The sequence below is a fragment of the Lingula anatina genome, chromosome 9, assembly GCF_051362555.1.
Source record: "Lingula anatina isolate TDL-2025a chromosome 9, LinAna3.0, whole genome shotgun sequence".
Taxonomy (NCBI): Eukaryota; Metazoa; Brachiopoda; class Lingulata; order Lingulida; family Lingulidae; genus Lingula; species Lingula anatina.
In genome coordinates this window covers 8,298,748-8,320,600 of record NC_141775.1, presented here as the reverse complement: position 1 = coordinate 8,320,600, position 21,853 = coordinate 8,298,748, and the positions used below count along the sequence as shown (strand labels likewise).

Sequence of the window (21,853 nt, the reverse complement as noted above, 5' to 3'; positions counted from 1 at the left end):
ATGGATTTGATCACGAATTGTTATTTTAAATTCATTTTCATATCCAGTTTAAACCATTTAAAAACGTCTTTTTCTACTGATATACTGTATTTCAGTCCATGAATGTACATATACATTAGTATGAAAATGCTTACTCACTCTCTCTCTCTTACACACACACACACACTCTCTCTCTCTCTCTCTCTCTCTCTCTCACACACACACACACACACACACACACACACACACACGAATATACGTTTATAGTCTCATGAACAACGTCTTGTTTTCTTGGTCAATTTTGGAATTTTAGTAGGACCAGTGCATCTGTTTTGCATCTCTGGCCAATTGCGCACAAATTATTGAATTTCAATTTCCCCTTTTGTTAATGGATTTGATTTGTTTTAAGTTCAATATTTATTCAAACCACATAACGCTTATCACCGACAAAACCTGGCCAATTATAATACCCTACAGGCCTACACAATTCGCCTCTTTTTATTCTACAGAAAATTAGAAAAAAAAATTTTTTTTCACTTGAATTACAATAAATCTTCATGACAAAATGCATTTCGTATGCTTACCCAGACTATGCTGCCGTGACTGGAATTTGTTATCAAACTTAATTCATTCCTTCAAAGCTATTCAGATGTTGTACACGATGATAGCCAAATTCCACTGTTGACCTATAGGGACCTATATTTCGAGATCTTTATCTGAAAGATTCAAATGTCATCTTTTCCAATGTGCAATATCACCAAGACTAAACTTTTGCAATACTGTCTTATTAAAGGGATAACAACTGTTCGTATGATAGGCCTATCCATATTTTACATTAAATGCAGTGTAAACAAATAGGCCTACTTATTGAAATATAATAAATTCTATTTTACCACTGTAACGACAGTTGATGCAATTATTCTAGAATTTGTCCTTGCCTTCACCTCACGTGGCCTCCATAGAAAGCTACACTCTGTAATAATCTCATAAGAAAACATTACAAAAACCAAATATTTCAGAAAAAAACAGGAACTAACTTTGTCGGAATGGATTCATTAGCCATTGGTAGGCTAAGTATGGGGAATTGTCCTTTACTCCAGGAAAATCCACATTTTGGCCAAAGTGAACAGTTGTTATTCCCTTAAAAATTGTACAAAAGAACTAGCTGTTTTTAATTACTCGAGCAAAATAGTCTTCAGCATAGATGTTCATGTAGGCCTAGATCTATATCATAATGTATTTTTCATCAGTTAAAAATGGCGCCGTCGTCTGTTCTAATGCTGTTGCTATGCAACTACATTGTACATGCGTACTGGAGTCCTGCCGCCCATGAGATCATAGACATGACGTATGCAGTGTCAGAGGACAGTTTAGTCTGGCCGGGGCGAGAGAGAGATGGGTTTCGATACAAACGTATCTACAGGGGTCCAGTGGATTTTGGAGCTGGGTGGTATGTAAAAATATAGTATATCTCGAAATGAATCAGTGGCGGATTTAGAGCAGGGAGGGGGGGGGGGGGGCAGGGGGTCCTGAACCAACCTTCGGTCTCTGAAAAATATATCGCACCAATATTCCCCTCTTGAAACGAGAATTTTGACTAGATAAATCATAGTTCTAAACCGTACCAAATGACACTGTTTGCCCTCCAAAATTTTTCGGGTCCTTGAGCAGGCCTCGAACCCCACACCAAGGGGGCGATGAACGTTTTCGCATCCGAGGTCTATTGTTCCGGACTCCCCCACCCCCCCTTCAAAAAATCCTGGATCCGCCTCTGCTGAATAGCGTGTAGAAAGAATCGTTTTTAATCAACGCCACAGTAAAGCATGTCTCTAAGTAGTAGATTCAATATTCATCATCATCATATTTTCCCTCTTCTTCTTACTTTTTGCAAATGAGCAAAATTTTATAATAGCCCTCCAAATATTCGAAACGAACAATGTGTTCAGCATTAGCTGTTGACTGAATAAGAAGAATTGGCATACTCAAAAGTAGAAAGATATATTGTTCAAGTTCTGTAAAAAGGTTTAATTATTGACTCTTCAGGCTTGAGGACAATGACATTTGCCGACCAGAACATCAAAGCACCCACATGGACGCGCCTGCGCACTTTGCTCGCGGAAAATGGCACGTGCAAGACATTCCACCTCATAGGTTTTTCGGTACAGCGATCAAAGTCGACATATCTGCCAAAGCAGACATCAATCCCAACTCCAACCTTGAGGTGGAAGATCTGATGAACTGGGAAAGGATCAACGGCAAAATACCAGACGGTGCCATTTTGTTTGTTTTCACTGGTTGGGGAAAATATATCAACAATCGCACTGCATTCTTTGGTTATAACGGCACGGGTAATGCAAGAGACAGTGACGGAAACTCCCGTCTTAATTTCCCCGCAGTTGCCGAAAGCGCCGCCAAATGGCTAGCAGAAAACAGGAGAATCTCAGCCGTTGGAATTGACAGTCCTTCGATAGGGCCAAGTAAGACTGCTTTGGCGCATCTTCCTCTAAGCAAAAACAACATCTACATGGCAGAAGTCGTGGCAAATTTGGATAAACTTCCACCCAAGGGGTATTCAGTGGCCATGCTGCCTGTTAAAATAAAGGACGGCAGTGGTGGCCCCTTGCGGATCATTGCATTCAAAACTGTCCAAATTTCTCCCGGCCCGGCTGACGTAATTGACCTTACGTACCCCCTTGATAACAACACGGTGACGTGGCCAGGTAGTGCTAGTTTTGAACTACTAGTGAGACGTAGAGGCTATGCCAGACTGGGCAACAATACTGTATGGTGCGTATATATACTTTGGTCACTGAGTGAACGTTCTTTTTAAATGGTAAATTTTGCCAACTGGAAAAGTTACTTGATCAGAAAGTTGTTCAGTAGGCCTATTTCACGTTACAATGCTGTCAGTTACTGTTCTCTATTGATTAGTTGATCATTGCTTATTTTTCTCCAATATTCCAACTGGCAGTAAAGATCTAATTTCTGTTTTTCGTAAAATTGTGCGATAAGTGTTTGATGACGTTTAAACGGCATAATCGTGGATCATGTTAGCCTCAAAGTCCTAGTTTGATATATCTAATTATAAACCAGCAACTGGAATTTACTGTCGCCTTCATATATACAGTACACTTGTACACCACTAGGCTCGAGTCCAACGACTTTTGTAGCCCGGAGCATATTGGGACGCATCTGGATGCGCCTGCGCACTTCATCAAAGGTTCATGGCGAATCCATCAGATTCCGGCCCACACCCTCATTGGTCCGGCCATTCGAGTGGATATTTCCAAAAAAGCCGCAAACAACCCGGACGCCGTGTTGACTGTTAAAGACCTCCGTGATTGGGAATATGAGAACGGTCGGATACCGGACAATGCCATGGTATTTTTGTACAGTGGATGGGGGAAATACGTGAACAATTATGAGAAGTACTTCGGAACTACTAACCGCACCCATTGGAAAAATGATCAAGGACAGGCTCTCGTTCATTTCCCCGGTTTCTCAGGAGAGGCAGCTGAGTGGTTGGTAAACAATCGAAAAATCATCGGAGTCGGAACTGACGCACGTAGTGTTGATGCAGGGCAGACGACATCTCTCCCGGCCCACGTGGCTTTTCTCGGCGCCAAGCTTCTCGCGCTAGAGAGCGTGGCCAATCTCGACAAGCTGCCACCAACCGGATACACTGCATTTGTCTTCCATATGGTTCATGTTGACGGGAGTGGAGCGCCAACGAGGCTGGTTGCCGTGAAACACTCGGCAATATCGCTCAAATATCATAATATTGTCAAAAAGATGTATGCTAGAAAATATTCAAGAAAATATTCCAGAAGGTTTGGGTTTTAAGCTTGATTCTGCCACATTCGCTTTCGCCTAATTATATCGAAACTGGCACTGTCACATATTGACCTAATCCTCGTTACGAAAGTGCTACTTCTTCAATTCTGCTAACTGATTAAGGCCTCTAACATACTTTTTAGTTGTAAAATTGATTTGTATTTATGACATATGTATTACTAGAAGGAGACAGGTGTTGGGTTTTGCTTCATTGACTTTATATCATATATCGAAGAAACATTTTACCAAATATCTAAATTAACCATTGGTTACAGGTGTTGGGTTTTACTACATTGACTTCATATCATATACATCTATGAACATCTATATATCTATGTTTTAGAAGTTGCAGCTTTTATTTCTCCTTTACATCAATATTACTCGGTTTATTATAGTGAAATCAAGATATCTAAATTAACCATTGGTTCGATGTTTCCGGACCCTACGCGGTGACATTCATTAGCTTAATTTAACCTAGAGTTTTGCTCCAGTTGAAAGCAATCTTGTTTTTTCAAAATAAATACGTAAACTAAAAACACACTGACAGTCTTACAAAATATTAATAAAATCTGGCATTTGGCAGTAATTTGACAAGCAATATCTTTGCGGTGCTCATATGCTGCCTGTAAGAGCACATTCAGAACAAGATGATCCGCCAGCTTACAGATCCGCCGACTAAATATGGCCGACCCCACTTCAAAAGTGATGCCGCTGATTCCCCATGGTCTCCCCACCTCCACACGCGCCATTAAACGGATTAAATCTCGGCTCCGCGGTTTCTAGGCCCCTGCAGCGACGGTGCGTGTGGAGGCGGGGAGAATATCGTTTTTGAAGTGTGGTCGGCCATATTTAGTCGGGGGATCAATTAGTCCTCGGATCATCTGTTCTGAATGCAACCTGGGTCAATTTTTTGTGTGGCGTCTGTGCAGAGGCAAGCAATAATGATACGTCTATTCACAGCCTCGCGACCGTAGTCTATACGATTTTGTCAAATTTAAACTTTTGACAATTTTTCAAATCGGAAGCCCGTCTGCCGTTCATTATCGTAGATGGAAGCGCACAGTTCCGGCCGGCCAGTGCAAACATTGTGCGGTGAACTTGCGGCAATCGTGATAATGGTTGAACTTGTTGGTCTCTTTCCCTTCCACCTTTGGTGGTTTTATGGGGCATACGTAACAATAGTTTTAACTTCCTAAAATGTTTAAACCAAGCGTAATTCACTTGCATGGATTCGAAGTTGTGCGTTTTCTAACTCGGACCACATGGGAGAAATAATCGTAATGGGCTTCAACAACGTACCGATCTTCAAGAAAGCCGCACGGAATACGTGCGACAACTGCAAGAAGACTGAAAGGGCACTTTTCAACTGACAACCAAATTTTTCCAACGCGACTTCAAGCTCATGTCGTAGAAATGGCAAAGTACCTTCACGTAATGTAAAGGCACTCGCCTTAGCCCGTAGCTACTTGCGATGTCAAAGAAACCATACGGGAAATCGTGTACATTTTATCGTGCGACGCCCTTGGTGAATGTAATCCAGGCTTAAGTTGACAAATTTAACTTTTTTGACAATTGAATTTCGACCCGACAATAAACAACAAGATAGTTTTCATGTTCCAGAAGTTGCAGCTTTTATTTCTCCTTTACATCAATGTTACTCGGTTTATTATAGTTAAATCAAGACAATAAAGCACAAAGAGTAATGTTACCTAAAACAGAATAGCACTTACAAGTTTATTTCTTATATAACTAGCAATACTTGCAACTAATAAATAAGATCACCTCTTGACTTATGAAGGTGTATAATTTTCTTCACAATTCTTTTATTCAAATAATAAACATTGCAGAAAAACATCTCAATGTATTAAAATGTATATCAAGTGGCATATAAATGATGAGCAAATAAATTGTGTATATTAAAGTCATAATAACTCTTCGTTTTGGCCAAAAATTGGATTTTCCTGGAAAAACGGCAATTTTCCCCTACTTACTGTCAAGAATAAAGCTAACCTGAACTGATTGTTAATTTATGTGAGATGACACGTGCTAAACAGTAATGTTAACCCTAGAGATTGTAATCCAGCTTTTTAAATTAATTTTCTTTGATGGTTTTAAGTATGAAGAAGGCTTTTGGTCAAGTTTGGAGTTTAGATCTTAAACATTAACTATTTTTATCGTTTAGAATTACATAGGTGCGAGTTAATATCAAACAACGAAAGAGAGACATTTGTATTAAAATTTAGGCGAATTTCTTTTACGCGTATTTAATTATAATTCTTCCTGCTTTGTGTGCTGCAGAACCAAGGAGTCAGTCTTTCGGTCCGCCACCCTTCGCCTTGTTATATAAAGAAATTTTTGATATTCGACAACGGGCCAGTTCTCCAAGCAACTTTTGCGTGCAGTTAATGGGAAGATTGTTTACTGTTGATGAAAAAATTCAAAAGGACAGAAATGTTACGGGTGTAGATGGGAGAGATCCTGTTTGCAAATAAAGACTGAATTATATTATTGATATGGCCTACAAAATGTTTCTTACTTAAACAACTGACAAGTCTTTTTGGAAAAATGCATTCCATCCATGAATAAAGCAAAGAGAATTATCAGGACTTCTATAAAAAATTTCAATCGTGTTGATTTATAGTATGTATATAGCAATAACGGTCTGAAGCCTAAGAAATATTACATGTACAAGTACGAGTAGTGTTTTATTTTATCTCCCATAAATTCATTTATTCAACTCTATGTGAATTCAATCTATTCATAGCCAGGCCTACCCAACTACCAGACTCGGCACCTACGGATCCAGAATAAACCAGTTTATCAGACCACACTACCCGTTTTCAAGGTGTGTGTCAGATCGCATTACAGAGTATCATACCCCATCACAAATTTTGTAAGCCTACCTGTCATCCGGGTATCGCGCCTCATTTTCGTCAAGTAAGAGTCGTATGAATACAACAACATGGAAATCGGCAATCCTAGGCTCATTCCGCAAGCTCCATACTATTGTCGAGTGCGGAGACATCGGAGTAGTTCCGAGTGACAACATGGCGACAGACGACTCACTGAATCTCGTCCAGAAAATATTTAACCCCCGACAGAATATGCTTCCGCTATCAAAATTAGGTCTACTTTTCTAAATGAATATATAAGTTTGCAAGTTCTATTTACAAAACATCATTGGCTATGTTCGAACCTAAATTTTATGTTAAAAATTGCGGTTTTGTCAGATTTTTAGCATAAACAGGGAAAATTGCAGAAGCGCATGAATCTAGATGAGATGCATTACTTTCCAACCCCGCTTTAGACTACGGTGGAAGTGAAGAACAAAAGACTCAGACGTGGTGTAACTCGCATAACCGCACGTCTCGCATGAATGCGTTATAACCCGCTAATGGACCCGTGGTCTAAATAAGATAGATCCCTCGTCAGCGAGGGTTATGTGACATCCACTCGTTGCTTCGCACTCGTGTATGCCACATAACCCTCGTTGACTCGGGGTCTATCTATTACTACGATCATCGCTATCACATCGCGCACCAGGCAAAATCGGTGTGGTGGCTGATACTCTGTAATGCGATCTGACACACACCTTGAAAACGGGTAGTGTGGTCTGATATACCGGTTTATTCTGGATCCGTAGGTGCCGAGTCTGGTAGTTGGTTAGGCCTGATAGCTAAAATGTACACCGAAGTTGCTTTCATCACCGAATCTTTTTGGTAAAGTCACTTTTAAAAATAACTCCGTATCAGAGTAGAGTGAACAAAGTAGAGTGAAGCCACCACGCATCAAAGGTCAATTAACGCTTGGACGAACACACTTTATTGCGACCTCGCTCAGCTTCGATCTTTATCTCAGCAAGCTAGGGTTGGGCTCTTTCGTTAGCAAAAAGTAAGACACGATAATTACCCGACGGGTCAGGGAATGGTACTATTGTTAACAGAAACCAAACAGCGCATGGATGACAATGTTATTTCCATGGTAACCGCGCCAGGCTGTATGAACAACCCGCAGCGGCCCGCATAGTAAGGAGACTTACTATGACAAAAGAGAAAACCTACAGGTCACAGTAGGATTCCCAGTGTAGGACTTCCTACTGAAGTTCAACAGTAACTATGGACATATCCTTGCCAGTTTTGGAGATATAAAGATCAGAAAACTTGCAAAGTGCAACTTTGGGCGTATCTCTGCCAGTTTAAGAGATACCGGTATATGGGCTGGAAAATTTGCAAAGTTCAGTTCATGGTAAAAATTAGGTCAAAGGTCAATTTCAGGATCACAGATTGCCAATATATGACTTCCTATTTAAGCTCAGCAGTAACTATGGGAATATCTTTGCCAGTCTTGGAGATATAAAGATCAGAAAACTTGCATTCAATTCTGCTGCAATAATACATTATGCTTAAATTTTAATTACTCACAACAGATAATACTGCTGAAAGAAAAAACAGACCCATGAGAGGTCAAGTTGACACTTAGAATTTGGCAAAATGAGAAAAATGAATATTTCACAAAAAATTGCATTAATTCACTAAAAATGATAATCCAGTAAAGCTGGTTTTCTTAATTGAACTAAATATCAACCCTAAGAATTATGCTTGTAAGTAAAAAAAAAGTAACAGTTTTCTTTTTATCATAACGTTTGTGGTGACAGTGCACTGTAGGCTTTTTGCCAATTTTGATGCAATATTACATAATGATTAAATGTATACTTACCACCAAATTTTAATTATATTCTATTAATAACATGAGCATTTAGAAATTTTGATTACCACTCGGCTTCATGCCTGTGGGAGTTCCAAGTCCTACATTAAAAATGCTAATATGTGAAAGATAAAAAATTCACAAAAATGTACAAAAGAAAAAAGAAGCCAATTAGACTGCTTCTCCAACTTAGGCTGCATTTTAGTCCTGTAGTTCTTTCCTGTAAGTTTAAGAAGAGTAAGGGGCATGGTGTTTCTTTAATGGTCACTATGGAAGCAGTGCCCAAAATAGTGTTTTCTTCAATTTTGATGCAATATTCCATAATGTTTAACAGCATAATGACCATCATAATAATAATATGAAAGTACCATGGATATTCAGAAAATGTGACTGGCAAAAGTCTTCAAGGCCACGGAAGTTCAGAGTCAAACCTTAAAAATGTCAAAAAGTAAACAAGATAACTGTACTGAAATAAATCTATTTCCATTTTAACACCTTTTTTACATATAACAAAATAATCAATTTACTGTCATTTTTATATGTTCAACTAAGAAAATTGTTGACATAGGAAAAATATCAATAGAACAATTCTAAATGTCCAACTTGCTCCATACTGAGATACTGAACTTAGTGAGTTACTGAATATGACAAACTGCAATGATATGAGTTTATTTCTGTTTTTGACACTTTATTACACAATACACAATAACAGGTTTACCATCATTTTTTTATAATCAACTAACAATATTGTTAAGATGTAGAAAATGTTAAGAGAACACTTTTACGTTTCTAATTAGTTCAATTATGAGACCGTTAACATGCCTCAGAATTAAATCTGAGGAAAAACCACTTATAGACAAAAAAGGCATAATTTCATCAAAACTTGACCGATCAAGCTCATTTTAGAACTTGATCTGTATATAAGTAAGATTGATCACTCCTGTGAGTTGCAAGACAAAAGGCTGATCGGTATTTTTAAATGTGTTATCAGTGTTGCATAGATGCTGAAAAAAAGCTGAAAAAAGCATAACTTTTGAAATTAGAAATGCTAGAGAACGCGGCCAATCTTGACAAGCTGCCAACAAATGGTTACACGGCCTTATATGTCATATGCTTCACGTTGACGGGAGTGGAGCGCCAACGAGGCTGGTTGCCGTGTAAAACTCAGCAATTACCTTTATCACAGAGGATACGAAAGCAGCATCAAGTGGCTTTGTCTAACGCCCTCTTTCTGCCATTTTGTTTCTGCCCTCATTATTTATCTTTTCGCGGACATTATAATATATCATTTTCAAAAATGTCCCATATAGATAAAAGTTTGTCAAATATAGTTTATAGAGGCGTTTTCAAATCTTACAGGATAAATGAGAGCAATTTTGTGTATGTAATATTTCATTCCATTGGCGTCAATTTGAAGTGTTCAGACAGATGTGTAATACTAGTATTTTTACGAAATATATAGCAAAATTATAACCAGAGGTTCATACTATACCAAATGTCTTACATTTATTATTTTTCATACGCTTTAAATGCATAGAAATTAGAAATGCAATTATGCTCGGCTTCTACACAAACATCACAACGAGGCTAATAGGCACGCTCACACTCGGACATATCAGCTGAGCAACCAACATTATAAGACACATCTAACCTTGGACATTATTAACAACGAAGGGACTTGAAACGCAGCATCTCCCTTTGAAGACATGTGCGTCCATTGTCTCAGATAAGCGGTTTTGATAGTTCCATTGGAGCCTGAACAGATTATTATAGAGGTCGCGCGCGCTGTGACCCAGTGTATTTCTACTGTTCTTTTGCACTGATAACGCAATTTCTCGCGGTCCCTGAGATCAACAAAACATTAATGGGCAGAATTTTTCCTATAATCTGTATAAAATCTGGATAATCAAAATAACACACGAACAAATGAAGCCCATCTTTAATTTAACATATCTTTAGTAAATGTTACTAAATCAACCTACATGTCTTTTCTTTAAACATTTAACATCTTTTAAAGTATCATCCTCAGATGTATTTTACAAATCACAGGTAATGAAATACAACTATGTCTCATTTGTTAGTACCTGTAAGTATCATAATATGTGCCTTGATCTGAGACATCCCCTGCACATGCCAAACAAACAAACTGGCAGCTTGGGCAATTAACTTGGTCTAAGACACCCCCTTTATAATTACACCTACAAACAGACTGGGAGCTTGGCCAATTAACTTGGTCAATTAACTTGCCCATTATGCTGTTAACAATGCAGAGACACCTTAAAGAATGGGCCCAGCCAGGGTGTAATCAACAGGGGGTCTAGGCTTTATATGCATGGGACTAGATTTGATTGGGGCCTTTGACATTAACATCATCTTTATTTAAAAGACACATAAAAATGCCAGCCTAAAAGAAATGTCACCGAGCCTAAGAAATCGGAGAGAAATTGCGACATTTTAATTCAAGACACGATTGAAAGTTTCATTCGTTATTATATCCAAGGTCTAACAAGCAAGCGATAAGTCTAAACACGTGCATTCTGTGATCTTTCTCTTGAGCTACTGACCTAACAAGACATGGCCCTTCATGCTGCCTTCCTTCACGTTCAAACTGTACCTTAATGTCAACAAAACACATGTAAGCCGGGTTTAAATATCTTGTCACGTCTTTCTTGTCCAAAAGGCGCACAAGCAGAACAACATCTGATCCGCTTACACGTAGACGGAGAGCTCCATAGATCTCCCCTACCCCCCAAGATCTTGCAGAAGATATTCCGAGGCAAGGCCATTGTAGTGACTGATATACATGTGCTTAAGTTTAACCAGGTAATCTCTAAGTAATATTAACGAAATACTTGTGTTTAAAAACAATGTGATGATTTTAACATATAATTTTTGTTATAAGCTATAACCCTTATATTACGAGTGGTTTAACCAACTTCCACTGCAGAGCCATATTTCGAGATTCTTATCTGAAAACTTCAAAAGTCCTCAGTTCCAGTGTGCAATATCAAGAGTAAACGTTGGCATAACTGTCTTATTGAAGGGATAACAGCTGTTCGTATGATCTCCATATCTCACAATAAATACAGCGTAAACAACTTATTGGAAAATGATAAGTTCTATTTTACCACCGAAAGGACAGTTAGAGCAATTGTTCTAGAATTTATGCTTGCCCCCATATTACGTGACTTTCATAGATGGCTACACTCTGTAATAATCTCTCAAGAGAATATTACCAAAAACACAAACTTTTTAGATAAAAAAGGGGGGACTAACTTTGAATGTTGGAATGGATTCATTTACCGTTAGTTAGTATGGAAAATGATCCTTCACCCCAGGAAAATCCACTTTTTGGCCAAAATGAACAGTTGTTATCCCTTTAAGAATTGCTCACTAGAACTGTTTTTTATCACTCGAACAAAATAGTTCTCGGCATAGATGTACATGAATATAAATTTATTTTTCATCAGTGAAAAATGGTGCCGTCGTCTGTTCTAATGCTGTTGCTATGCAACCCTATTGTATATGCGCAATGGAGTCCTGCCGCCCATGAGATTATAGACATGACGTATGCGGTGTCAGAGGACAGTTTAGTCTGGCCGGGGCAAGAGAGAAATAGGTTTCGATACAAACGTATCTACAGGGGTCCAGTGGATTTTGGAGCTGGGTGGTATGTAAAAATTAGTATACCTCGAAATGGATCAGTAGAGGATTTAGAGGGGGAGTCAGGGGTCCTGAACCACCCTTCGGTTTCTGAAAAATATACTGCATCAATATTCCCCTTTTGAAATTAGAATTCTGACTGGCTAAATTATTGCTCCCCAGAACACCAAAAATTTTTCGTGGCCTTGAGCAGGCCCCGAACCCCACACCAAAGGGGCGATGGTCGGCTTCGCATCCGAGACCTATTGTTCTGGACCACCATCCCCCCTTCCAATAATCCTGGATCCGCCTCTGCTGAATATCCCATGGTGCCAACTAGCGTGTAAAAAGAAACATTTTTATCTACGTCACAGTAAAGCATTTTTAGAAGTTGTAGATTCAATACCCATCATCTTCATCTTTTCTCACTTCTTCTTACCTTTCCCCAATTAGCAATTTTTTAAAATAGACCTCCAAATATACGAGACGACCAATATGTTCAGTATTAGCTGTTGGTTGAAGTAGGAGAATTGGCATACTGATAAGTAAAAAGATTTATTGTTCAAGTTCTGAAAATGATTTAATAATTGACTCTTCAGGCTTGAAGACCATGACATTTGCCGACCAGAACATCAAGGCACCCACATGGACGCGCCTGCGAACTTTGCTCGAGGAAAATGGCACGTGCAAGACATTCCACCTCATAGGTTTTTCGGTACAGCGATCAAAGTCGACATATCTGCCAAAGCAGACCTCAATCCCAACTCCAACCTTGAGGTGGAAGATCTGATGAACTGGGAAAGGGTCAACGGCAAAATACCAGACGGTGCCATCTTGTTTGTTTACACTGGTTGGGGAAAATATATCAACAATCGCACTGCATTCTTTGGTTATAACGGCACAGGTAATGCAAGAGACAGTGACGGAAATTCCCTTCTTAATTTCCCCGCAGTTGCCGAAAGCGCCGCCAAATGGCTAGCAGAAAACAGGAGAATCTCAGCCGTTGGAATTGACAGTCCTTCGATAGGACCAAGTAAAACTGCTTTGGCACATATTCCTCTAAGCAAAAACAACATCTACATGGCAGAAGTCGTGGCAAATCTGGACAAACTTCCACCCAAGGGGTATTCAGTGGCCATGCTGCCTGTTAAAATAAAGGGCGGCAGTGGTGGCCCCTTGCGGATCATTGCATTCAAAACCGTCCAAATTTCTCCCGGCCCGGATGACATAATTGACCTTACGTACGCCCTTGATAACAACACGGTGACGTGGCCGGGTAGTGCCAATTTTGAACTACTAGTGAGACGTAGAGGTTATACCAGACTGGGCAACAATACTGTATGGTGAGTATGCTTTGGTCACCGAGTGAACGTTCTTTTTAAATGGTAAATTTTGCTAACTGAAAAATTTTCCTTGATCAGAAAGTTGTTAAGTATTTCACGTTACAATGCTGTCATGTACTGTTCTCTATTGATTTTTTTATCCTCAGTAATATTGCTTACTTTTCTCCAATCATCCAACTTGCAGTTAATCCCCCTTTACACTGGACGGCGTCCTTTCTGTGCCCCATAGTACGGCCCCGTTTATGAGTAAAAAAATAATGCTTTTCGTGGCGACAATTCATTCTGCAACCAAAGCGATGCTTTTGTCTCCTTTCTATGACCACAGCCATGCCAGTTTTATGGTTGCACAAAGGACGCAGGAAGGAAGCCGTCAATTGTAAAGGGGTTTTTAAAGACTAATATTTGTTTTCTTAAAATTGTGCCATAAATGTTTGATGACATTTGAATGGAATAATTGTGGATCATGATACCTCAAAGGCCTTGATTGACATATCCAATTATAAGCCAGCAACTGGAATTTATTGTCGCCTTCATATATACAATTGTACACCATTAGGCTCGAGACCAACGACTTTTGTGGCCCGGAGCATATTGGGACGCATCTGGATGCGCCTGCGCACTTCATCAAAGGTTCATGGGGAATCCATCAAATTCCGGCCCACACCCTCATTGGTCCGGCCATTCGAGTGGATATTTCCAAAAAAGCCGCAAACAACCCGGACGCCGTGTTGACTGTTAAAGACCTCCATGATTGGGAATATGAGAACGGTCGGATACCGGACAATGCCATGGTATTTTTGTACAGTGGATGGGGGAAATACGTAGATGATTATAAGAAGTACCTCGGAACTGTTAACCGCACCCATTGGAAAAATTATCAAGGACATGCTCTCGTTCATTTCCCCGGTTTCTCAGGAGAGGCAGCTGAGTGGTTGAAAAACAATCGAAAACTCATCGGAGTCGGAAGTGACGCACGTAGTGTTGATGCAGGGCAGACGACATCTCTCCCGGCCCACGTGGCTTTTCTTGGCGCCAAGCTTCTCGTGCTAGAGAGCGTGGCCAATCTCGACAAGCTGCCACCAACCGGATTCACTGCATTTGTCTTCCATATGGTTCATGTTGACGGGAGTGGAGCGCCAACGAGGCTGGTTGCCGTGAAAAATTCAGCAATTAGTTTTAACTCAGATGATACGAAAGCAGCATCAAGTGGTTTTGTCTTACACCCTCTTTCTGCCATTTTGTTTTTGCCCTCATTATTTATCCTTACGCAATCATTATTATAGATCAGTTGCAAAAAGTTTCCATATGCATAACAGGTTTTCAAGTATATATAGTTATACTTTATGCAAACGTAGGCGCTTTCCAATCTTACATTGTAAATGAAAACGATCTTGTTTTAGTAATGTTTTGTTCCATTGGAGTCTATTAGAAGTGTTTAAACAGATGTGTAATACTGGGCTTTTTAGGAAAGGTGTAGCAAAATAATCACTAGTTGTTCATACTAAACTCAAATGTCTTAAATTCATTATTTTTCATACTCTTTAAATGCATATAAACTAGGACTGCAATTGTTCTCAGCTTCTGCACAAACATCACGATGAGACTAATAGGTACGCTCACACAGCTGAGCAACCGACATTATAAGACAAGTCTAACCAATAAGTACGTGCATCCTGTGATCTTTCACCTAAGCTACCGACCTAATAAGACATATATTGTCCCTTAATATTGCCTTCCTTCACGTACAGATTGTACCTTAATGTCAACACAACACGTGTGAGATGGGTTTAACATATCTTGGCACGTCCTTGGTGCCCAAAAGGCACACAAGCAGAACAACATCTAATCTGCACACACATAGACGAAGAGCTCCCTAGATCTCTCCTACCCCCAGGATCTTGCAGAAGATATTCAGAGGCAAGTCACCTGTAGTGACTGATATACATGTGCTTAAGCTTAACCAGGTAATCTTTAAGAAACATTGATGAAATACTTGTGTTTAAAAATCAGTGTGATGATTTTAACATATACTTTTTGTTATAAGCTATAACCCTTATGTTACGAATGGTTTTCAAACTTATGTTAGAGTGCGTGTGGAAGGTGTGTTTCATCGTTGCTCAGAGATATAATAATGAAGATTGTGGCTGGGTTTTATAGGCGAACTGAACATATATGAATCTTGAATGATATAAGTAAAACCATAGTGATCAAATTACTCAATATTCATTCAAGGAGTAACATCCACGACGCATTTCTTCGATCAAAAGAGAGATTCACAAACTAAGAAAAACTGCGTTAATTATCATTTATGTTGTTGTTTAGAACACTCTATACCCCAGATTTATTGTAGGATAGATATTCTAATAACATTTTATAGACAACGAAGAACTTGTGTATCTTTACCATCGTTTTATGGCTTTTCTTTCTGAAAAAGATAAAACTTTTCGTGAGTTGTTTGCACCATTTTATAGACATGATGGCGGTTTGTTGTCTCAGAGAGATGTAATATGGCTGTGATCACGAATTGTTATTTTAAATTCATTTTCATATCCAGTTTAAACCATCTAAAAACAACGTCAAAACTTGTTTTCTTGGTCTAATTTGGAACTTTAGTAGGACCGGTGCATCTGTTTTGCATCTCTGGCCAATTGCGCGCAAATTATTGAATTTCAATTTCCCCTTTTATAAATGGATTTGATTTGTTTTAAGTTCAATATTTATTCGAGCCACATAATGCTTATCAACGACAAAACTTGGCCAATTATAATTAAGGCCTACATAATTTGTCTCTTTTTATTCTACAGTAAATTGAGAAAAAAAAGTACTTTTTTTCATTGGAATTTTGAATAAATCTTCGTGACAAAATGCATTATGTATGCTTACGCAGACTATGCCGCCCTGGCCGGATTTTGTAATCACTCGTATATAATTCCCCCAAAGCTATTCAAATGTTATACACGACGATAGTCAAATTCCACCATAGACCTATATATTTCGAGATCCTTATCTGAAAACTTCAAAGGTCCTCTATTCCAATGTGCAAAAGAGTATACCATTGCAATACCGTCTTATTAAACTTTCATATCCAGTTTAAACCATTTAAAAAACAACGGCTAAACTTGTTTTCTTGGTCTAATTTGGAACTTTAGTGGGACCGGTGCATCTGTTTTGCATCTCTGGCCAATTGCGCGCAAATTATTGAATTTCAATTTCCCCTTTTATAAATCGATTTGATTTCTTTTAAGTTCAATATTTATTCAGGCCACATCAACGACAAACTTGGCCAATTATAATATAGGCCTACATAATTCGCCTCTTTTTATTCTACAGAAAATTGTTTTTTTTTTCCTTTGGAATAACGAATAAATCTTCGTGACAAAATGCATTATGTATGTTTACCCAGACTATGCTGCCGTGACTGGATTTTGTAATCACACCTAATTCATTCCTTCTAAGCTATTCCGATGTTGTACACGATGATAGCCAACTTCCACCGAAGACCTATATATTTCGAGATCCTTATCTGAAAACTTCAAAGGTCCTTTATTCCAGTGTGCAATATCAAGAGTAAACCTTTGCATTACTGTCTTATTAAAGGGATAACAAGTTTGCAATACTGTCTTATTAAAGGGATAACAACTGTTCGTATGATATCCATATTTTACATTAAATGCAGTGTAAAAAACTCATTCAAATATAATAAATTATATTTTACCACTGAAACGGCAGTTGATGCAATTACATGTATTCTAGAATTTGCCCTTGCCTTCACATCACGTGACCTCCATAGATAGCTACACTCTGTAATAATCTCATAAGAAAATATTACAAAAACCAAATATTTTAGAAAAAAAGGGAACTAACTTTGTCGGAATGGATTCATTAACCATTGGTAGGGTAAGTATGGGATATGTCCTTTACCCCAGGAAAATCCACTTTTTGGCCAAGTGAACAGTTGTTATCCCTTTAAGAATTGTACAAAAGAACTAGCTGTTTTTTATTACTCGAGCAAAATAGTTTTCGGCATAGATGCACATGTATATTAAAATTATTTTTCTTCAGTTAAAAATGGCGCCGTCGTCTGTTCTAATGCTGTTGCTATGCAACCACATTGTACATGCGCACTGGAGTCCTGCCGCCCATGAGATCATAGACATGACGTATGCGGTGTCAGAGGACAGTTTAGTCTGGCCGGGGCGAGAGAGAGATGGGTTTCGATACAAACGTATCTACAGGGGTCCAGTGGATTTTGGAGCTGGGTGGTATGTAAATAAATAGTAGACCTATACCTCGCAATGAATCAGTGGCGGATTTAGAGGGGGGTCAGGGGGTCCTGAACCACCCTTCGGTTTCTGAAATATATATAGCACCAATATTCCCCTGTTAAAACGAGAATTTTGACTAGCCAAATTATAGTTCTAATCTGTACCAAATGACAGTTTCCTCTCCAAAACACGGCGATGGACGGCTTCATATCCGAGGCCTGTTATTCCGGACCCCCCCCCCCCCCCTCAAATAATCCTGGATCCGCCTCTGCTGAATATCCCGTGGTACCAACTAGCGTGTAGAAAGCAATATTTTTTATCTACGTCACAGTTTTAAGCATGTCTATATGTAGTAGATTTAATATTCATCATTATTATCTTTTCCCTCTTCTTCTTTCTTTTTGCAAATGAGAATTTTTTATAATAGACCTCCAAATATTCGAGACGAACAATATGTTCAGTATTAGCTGTTGATTGAAGAAGAATTGGCATACGCAAAAGTAGAAAGATATGTTGTTCAAGTTCTGAACAATGATTAAATTATTGACTCTTCAGGTTTGAGAGCAATGACATTTGCCGACCAGAACATCAAAGCACCCACATGGACGCGCCTGCGCATTTTGCTCGCGGAAAATGGCACGTGCAAGACATTCCACCTCATAGGTTTTTCGGTACAGCGATCAAAGTCGACATATCTGCCAAAGCAGACCTCAATCCCAACTCCAACCTTGAGGTGGAAGATCTGATGAAATGGGAAAGGGTCAACGGCAAAATACCAGACGGTGCCATCTTGTTTGTTTTCACTGGTTGGGGAAAATATATCAACAATCGCGCTGCATTCTTTGGTTATAACGGCACAGGTAATGCAAGAGACAGTGACGGAAACTCCCGTCTTAATTTCCCCGCAGTTGCCGAAAGCGCCGCCAAATGGCTGGCAGAAAACAGGAGAATCTCAGCCGTTGGAATTGACAGTCCCTCGATAGGACCAAGTAAAACTGCTTTGGCGCATCTTCCTCTAAGCAAAAACAACATCTACATGGCAGAGGTCGTGGCCAATTTGGACAAACTTCCACCCAAGGGATATTCAGTGGCCATGCTGCCTATGAAAATAAAAGACGGCAGTGGTGGCCCCTTGCGGATCATTGCGTTCAAAACTGTCCAAATTTCTCCCGGCCCGGCTGACGTAATTGACCTTACGCACACCCTTGATAACAACACGGTAGTGTGGCCGGGTAGTGCCAGTTTTGAACTACTAGTGAGACGTAGAGGTTATACCAGACTGGGCAAAAATACTGTATGGTGCGTATGCTTTGGTCACCGAGTGAACGTTCTTTTTAAATAGTAAATTTTGCTAATTGAAAAAATTAACTTGATCAGAAAGTTGTTCAGTGTGCCTATTTCACGTTACGTTACTGTTCTACATTGATTTGTTGATCCTCAGTAATATTGCTTACTCAGGCCTACCCAACTACCAGACTCAGCACCGAATGATCCTGAATTCACCGGTAGATCAGACCACACTAACCGTTTTCGAGGTGTGTGTCAGATCGCATTACACAGTATCAGACGTGACACCGCTCTTGCCTAGTACGCGATGTGAAAGTGACAATTCTCAGCGGGGTTAAAAAGCATTGCATCACCACTCAAAATTTGTTCAGGGTATGATACTGTGTAATGCAATCTGACACACACCTTGAAAACGAGTAGTGTGGTCTGATATACCGGTGAATTCAGGATCATTCGGTGCCGAGTCTGGTAGTTGGGTAGGCCTGTTACTTTTCTCCAATATTCCAGCTGGCAGTAAAGATCTAATATCTGTTTTTCTTAAAATTGTGGCATAAGTGTCTGATGACGTTTGAACGGAATAATGGTGGATCATGTTAGCCTCAAAGCCCTAGTTTGACATATCTAATTATAAACCAGCAACTGGAATTGATTGTCACCTTTATGTAGACACTTCTATATCATTAGGCTCGAGTCCAACGACTTTTGTAGCCCGGAGCATGTTGGGACGAATCTGGATGCGCCTGCGCACTTCATCAAAGGTTCGTGGCGACTCCATCAAATTCCAGCCCACACCCTCATTGGTCCTGCCATCCGAGTGGATATTTCCAAAAAAGCCGCAAACAACCCGGACGCTACGTTGACTGTTAAAGACCTCCGTGATTGGGAATATGAGAACGGTCGGATACCGGACAATGCTCTGGTAATTTTGTACAGTGGATGGGGGAATTACGTGAACGATTATGAGAAGTACCTCGGAACTGCTAACCGCACCCACTGGAGAAACGATCAAGGACAGTCTCTCCTTCATTTCCCCGGTTTCTCAGGAGAGGCAGCTGAGTGGTTGGTAAACAACCGAAAAATCATCGGAGTAGGGACTGACGCATATAGTGTTGACGCAGGCCAGACGACATCTCTCCCGGCCCACGTGGCTTTTCTCCGCGCCAGGCTGCTCGCGATAGAGAGCGTGGCCAATCTCGACAAGCTGCCACCAACCGGATACACTGCATTTGTCTTCCATATGCTTCATGTTGACGGGAGTGGGGCGCCAACGAGGCTAGTTGCCGTGAAAAACTCGGCAATATCGTTCAACCATCATGATATTGTCAAAAAGATATATGCGAGAAAGTATTCAAGAAAATATTCCAGAAGGTTTGGTTTTTAAGCTTGATTCTGCCACTTTCGCTTTCGCCTGAATATATCGAAACTGGCACTGTCACATATTGACCTAATCTTCGTTACGAAATTGCAACTTCTTCAATTCTGCTAACTGATTAAGGCCTCTAACATACTTTTCAGTTGTAAAATTGATTTGTATTTATAACATATGCATTACTAGAAAGAGACAGGTGTTGGGATTTACTTCATTGACTTTATATCATATATCGAAGAAACATTTTACGAGATATCTAAATTAAGCATTGGTTGCAGGTGCTGGGTTTTATTTCATTGCCTTTATACCATATATCGAAGAAATATCTATATGCCTGTATCTATCTATACATCAATATATCTAAATTAACCATTGGTTCAATGTTTCCGGTGAGATTCATCACCTTCATTTATCCCAGTGTTTTTGGTCCAGCTGAAAGCAATCTTGTTTTTTCTATATACATACGTAAATTAAAAATACACTGACAGTCTTACAAAATATTGATAAAGCCTGGATGGCATTTGACAGTGATTTGACAAACAATAGGGGAGACCGGGGCTAGTTGGACCCCGGGGTAAGTTGACCCCCCATCAAGGCTCTTTAATAAAGTTACTTTAAGATGCTTAATTATTTCATTTGGACTCACTGCCGACGCTTTATTAGCACTATTGGATACGGCCACTTTACAAAATGATGTGATCAATTCTTTGTCATAAATTGATGGGGGCCAACTTACCTTGGGGTCCAACTAGCCCCGGTCTCCCCTATCTGTGCGGTGCTCATATGCTGCCTGTAAGGGCGCATTCAGAACAAGATGATCAGCCAACTAAATATGGCCGACCCCACTTCAGAAGTGATGCCGCTGATTCTCGGTAGTCTCCCCGCCATTAAACGGATTAAATCTCGGCTCCCCGGTTTCTAGGCCCCTGCAGCGACGGCTCGTGTGGAGGCGGGGAGAATGTCGTTTTTGAAGTGGGGTCGGCCATATTTAGTCGGGGGATCAGTTAGTCCTCGGATCATCTGTTCTAATGGACCCTGGGTCATTTTTTGTGCGGCGTCTGTGCAGAGGCAAGCAATAATGATACGTATTCGCAGCCTCCGTAGTCTATACGATTTTGTCAAATTTAAACTTTTGACAAGTTTTCAAATCGGAAGCCCGTCAGCGATTCCTTATCGTAGATGGAAGCGCACAGTTCCAGCCGGCCAGTTCAAACATTGTGCGTGTACTTGCGGCAATCGTGATAGTGGTTGAACCTGTTGTTGGTCTCTTTCCCTTACACCTTTGGTGGTTTTATGGTGCATAACAATAGTAAAGATGTTTAAAACCTAGCGTAATTGTATGGATTTGAAGTTGTGCGTTTTCTAACTCAGGCCACATGGGCGAAATAATGGTAAGGGGCTGCATCAACAACGTACCGATCTTCAAGAAA

General features: G+C 39.8%; 3 protein-coding genes across 4 annotated transcripts; all 3 read left to right on the top strand.

Moving 5' to 3' along the window:
• The first annotated feature begins 41 nt into the window (after positions 1-41).
• On the top strand, positions 42-5,781 carry LOC106161052 (uncharacterized). Its single transcript, XM_013537902.2, has 3 exons — positions 42-1,429; positions 2,023-2,766; positions 3,126-5,781. Exons 1-3 carry the CDS (start codon positions 1,236-1,238, stop codon positions 3,820-3,822), a joined length of 1,635 nt encoding a protein of 544 aa, XP_013393356.2. The 5' UTR covers positions 42-1,235; the 3' UTR covers positions 3,823-5,781.
• Positions 5,782-10,924: 5,143 nt separating this feature from the next.
• Positions 10,925-15,953, top strand: LOC147759865 (uncharacterized). 2 transcript variants are annotated; one of them, XM_086994938.1, is made up of 4 exons: positions 10,925-11,340; positions 11,988-12,187; positions 12,759-13,502; positions 14,059-15,953. In XM_086994938.1, the coding sequence occupies exons 2-4, from the start codon at positions 11,994-11,996 to the stop codon at positions 14,783-14,785; spliced, it is 1,665 nt and encodes a 554-aa protein (XP_086851064.1). In that variant the 5' UTR covers positions 10,925-11,340; positions 11,988-11,993; the 3' UTR covers positions 14,786-15,953. The 2 variants fall into 2 exon arrangements, with proteins under 2 accessions (XP_086851064.1, XP_086851065.1); XM_086994939.1 differs by lacking the exon at positions 10,925-11,340 and having other exon boundaries at positions 11,981-12,187.
• An 874-nt stretch (positions 15,954-16,827) lies between these two features.
• On the top strand, positions 16,828-20,798 carry LOC147759864 (uncharacterized). Its single transcript, XM_086994937.1, has 3 exons — positions 16,828-17,764; positions 18,323-19,066; positions 19,739-20,798. The coding sequence occupies exons 1-3, from the start codon at positions 17,532-17,534 to the stop codon at positions 20,433-20,435; spliced, it is 1,674 nt and encodes a 557-aa protein (XP_086851063.1). The 5' UTR covers positions 16,828-17,531; the 3' UTR covers positions 20,436-20,798.
• Positions 20,799-21,853: the final 1,055 nt, after the last annotated feature.

What these genes read in the sequence shown, in the direction of transcription:
- LOC106161052 (XM_013537902.2), top strand. Translation starts at nt 1,236, where the DNA reads ATGGCGCCGTCGTCTGTTCTAATGCTGTTGCTATGCAACTACATTGTA. An exon ending in GTGGATTTTGGAGCTGGGTG is followed by an intron (nt 1,430 to 2,022) that starts GTATGTAAAAAT and finishes TTGACTCTTCAG; the next exon opens with GCTTGAGGACAATGACATTT. An exon ending in CTGGGCAACAATACTGTATG is followed by an intron (nt 2,767 to 3,125) that starts GTGCGTATATAT and finishes GTACACCACTAG; the next exon opens with GCTCGAGTCCAACGACTTTT.
- LOC147759864 (XM_086994937.1), top strand. Translation starts at nt 17,532, where the DNA reads ATGCACATGTATATTAAAATTATTTTTCTTCAGTTAAAAATGGCGCCG. An exon ending in GTGGATTTTGGAGCTGGGTG is followed by an intron (nt 17,765 to 18,322) that starts GTATGTAAATAA and finishes TTGACTCTTCAG; the next exon opens with GTTTGAGAGCAATGACATTT. An exon ending in CTGGGCAAAAATACTGTATG is followed by an intron (nt 19,067 to 19,738) that starts GTGCGTATGCTT and finishes CTATATCATTAG; the next exon opens with GCTCGAGTCCAACGACTTTT.
- LOC147759865 (XM_086994938.1), top strand. Translation starts at nt 11,994, where the DNA reads ATGGTGCCGTCGTCTGTTCTAATGCTGTTGCTATGCAACCCTATTGTA. An exon ending in GTGGATTTTGGAGCTGGGTG is followed by an intron (nt 12,188 to 12,758) that starts GTATGTAAAAAT and finishes TTGACTCTTCAG; the next exon opens with GCTTGAAGACCATGACATTT. An exon ending in CTGGGCAACAATACTGTATG is followed by an intron (nt 13,503 to 14,058) that starts GTGAGTATGCTT and finishes GTACACCATTAG; the next exon opens with GCTCGAGACCAACGACTTTT.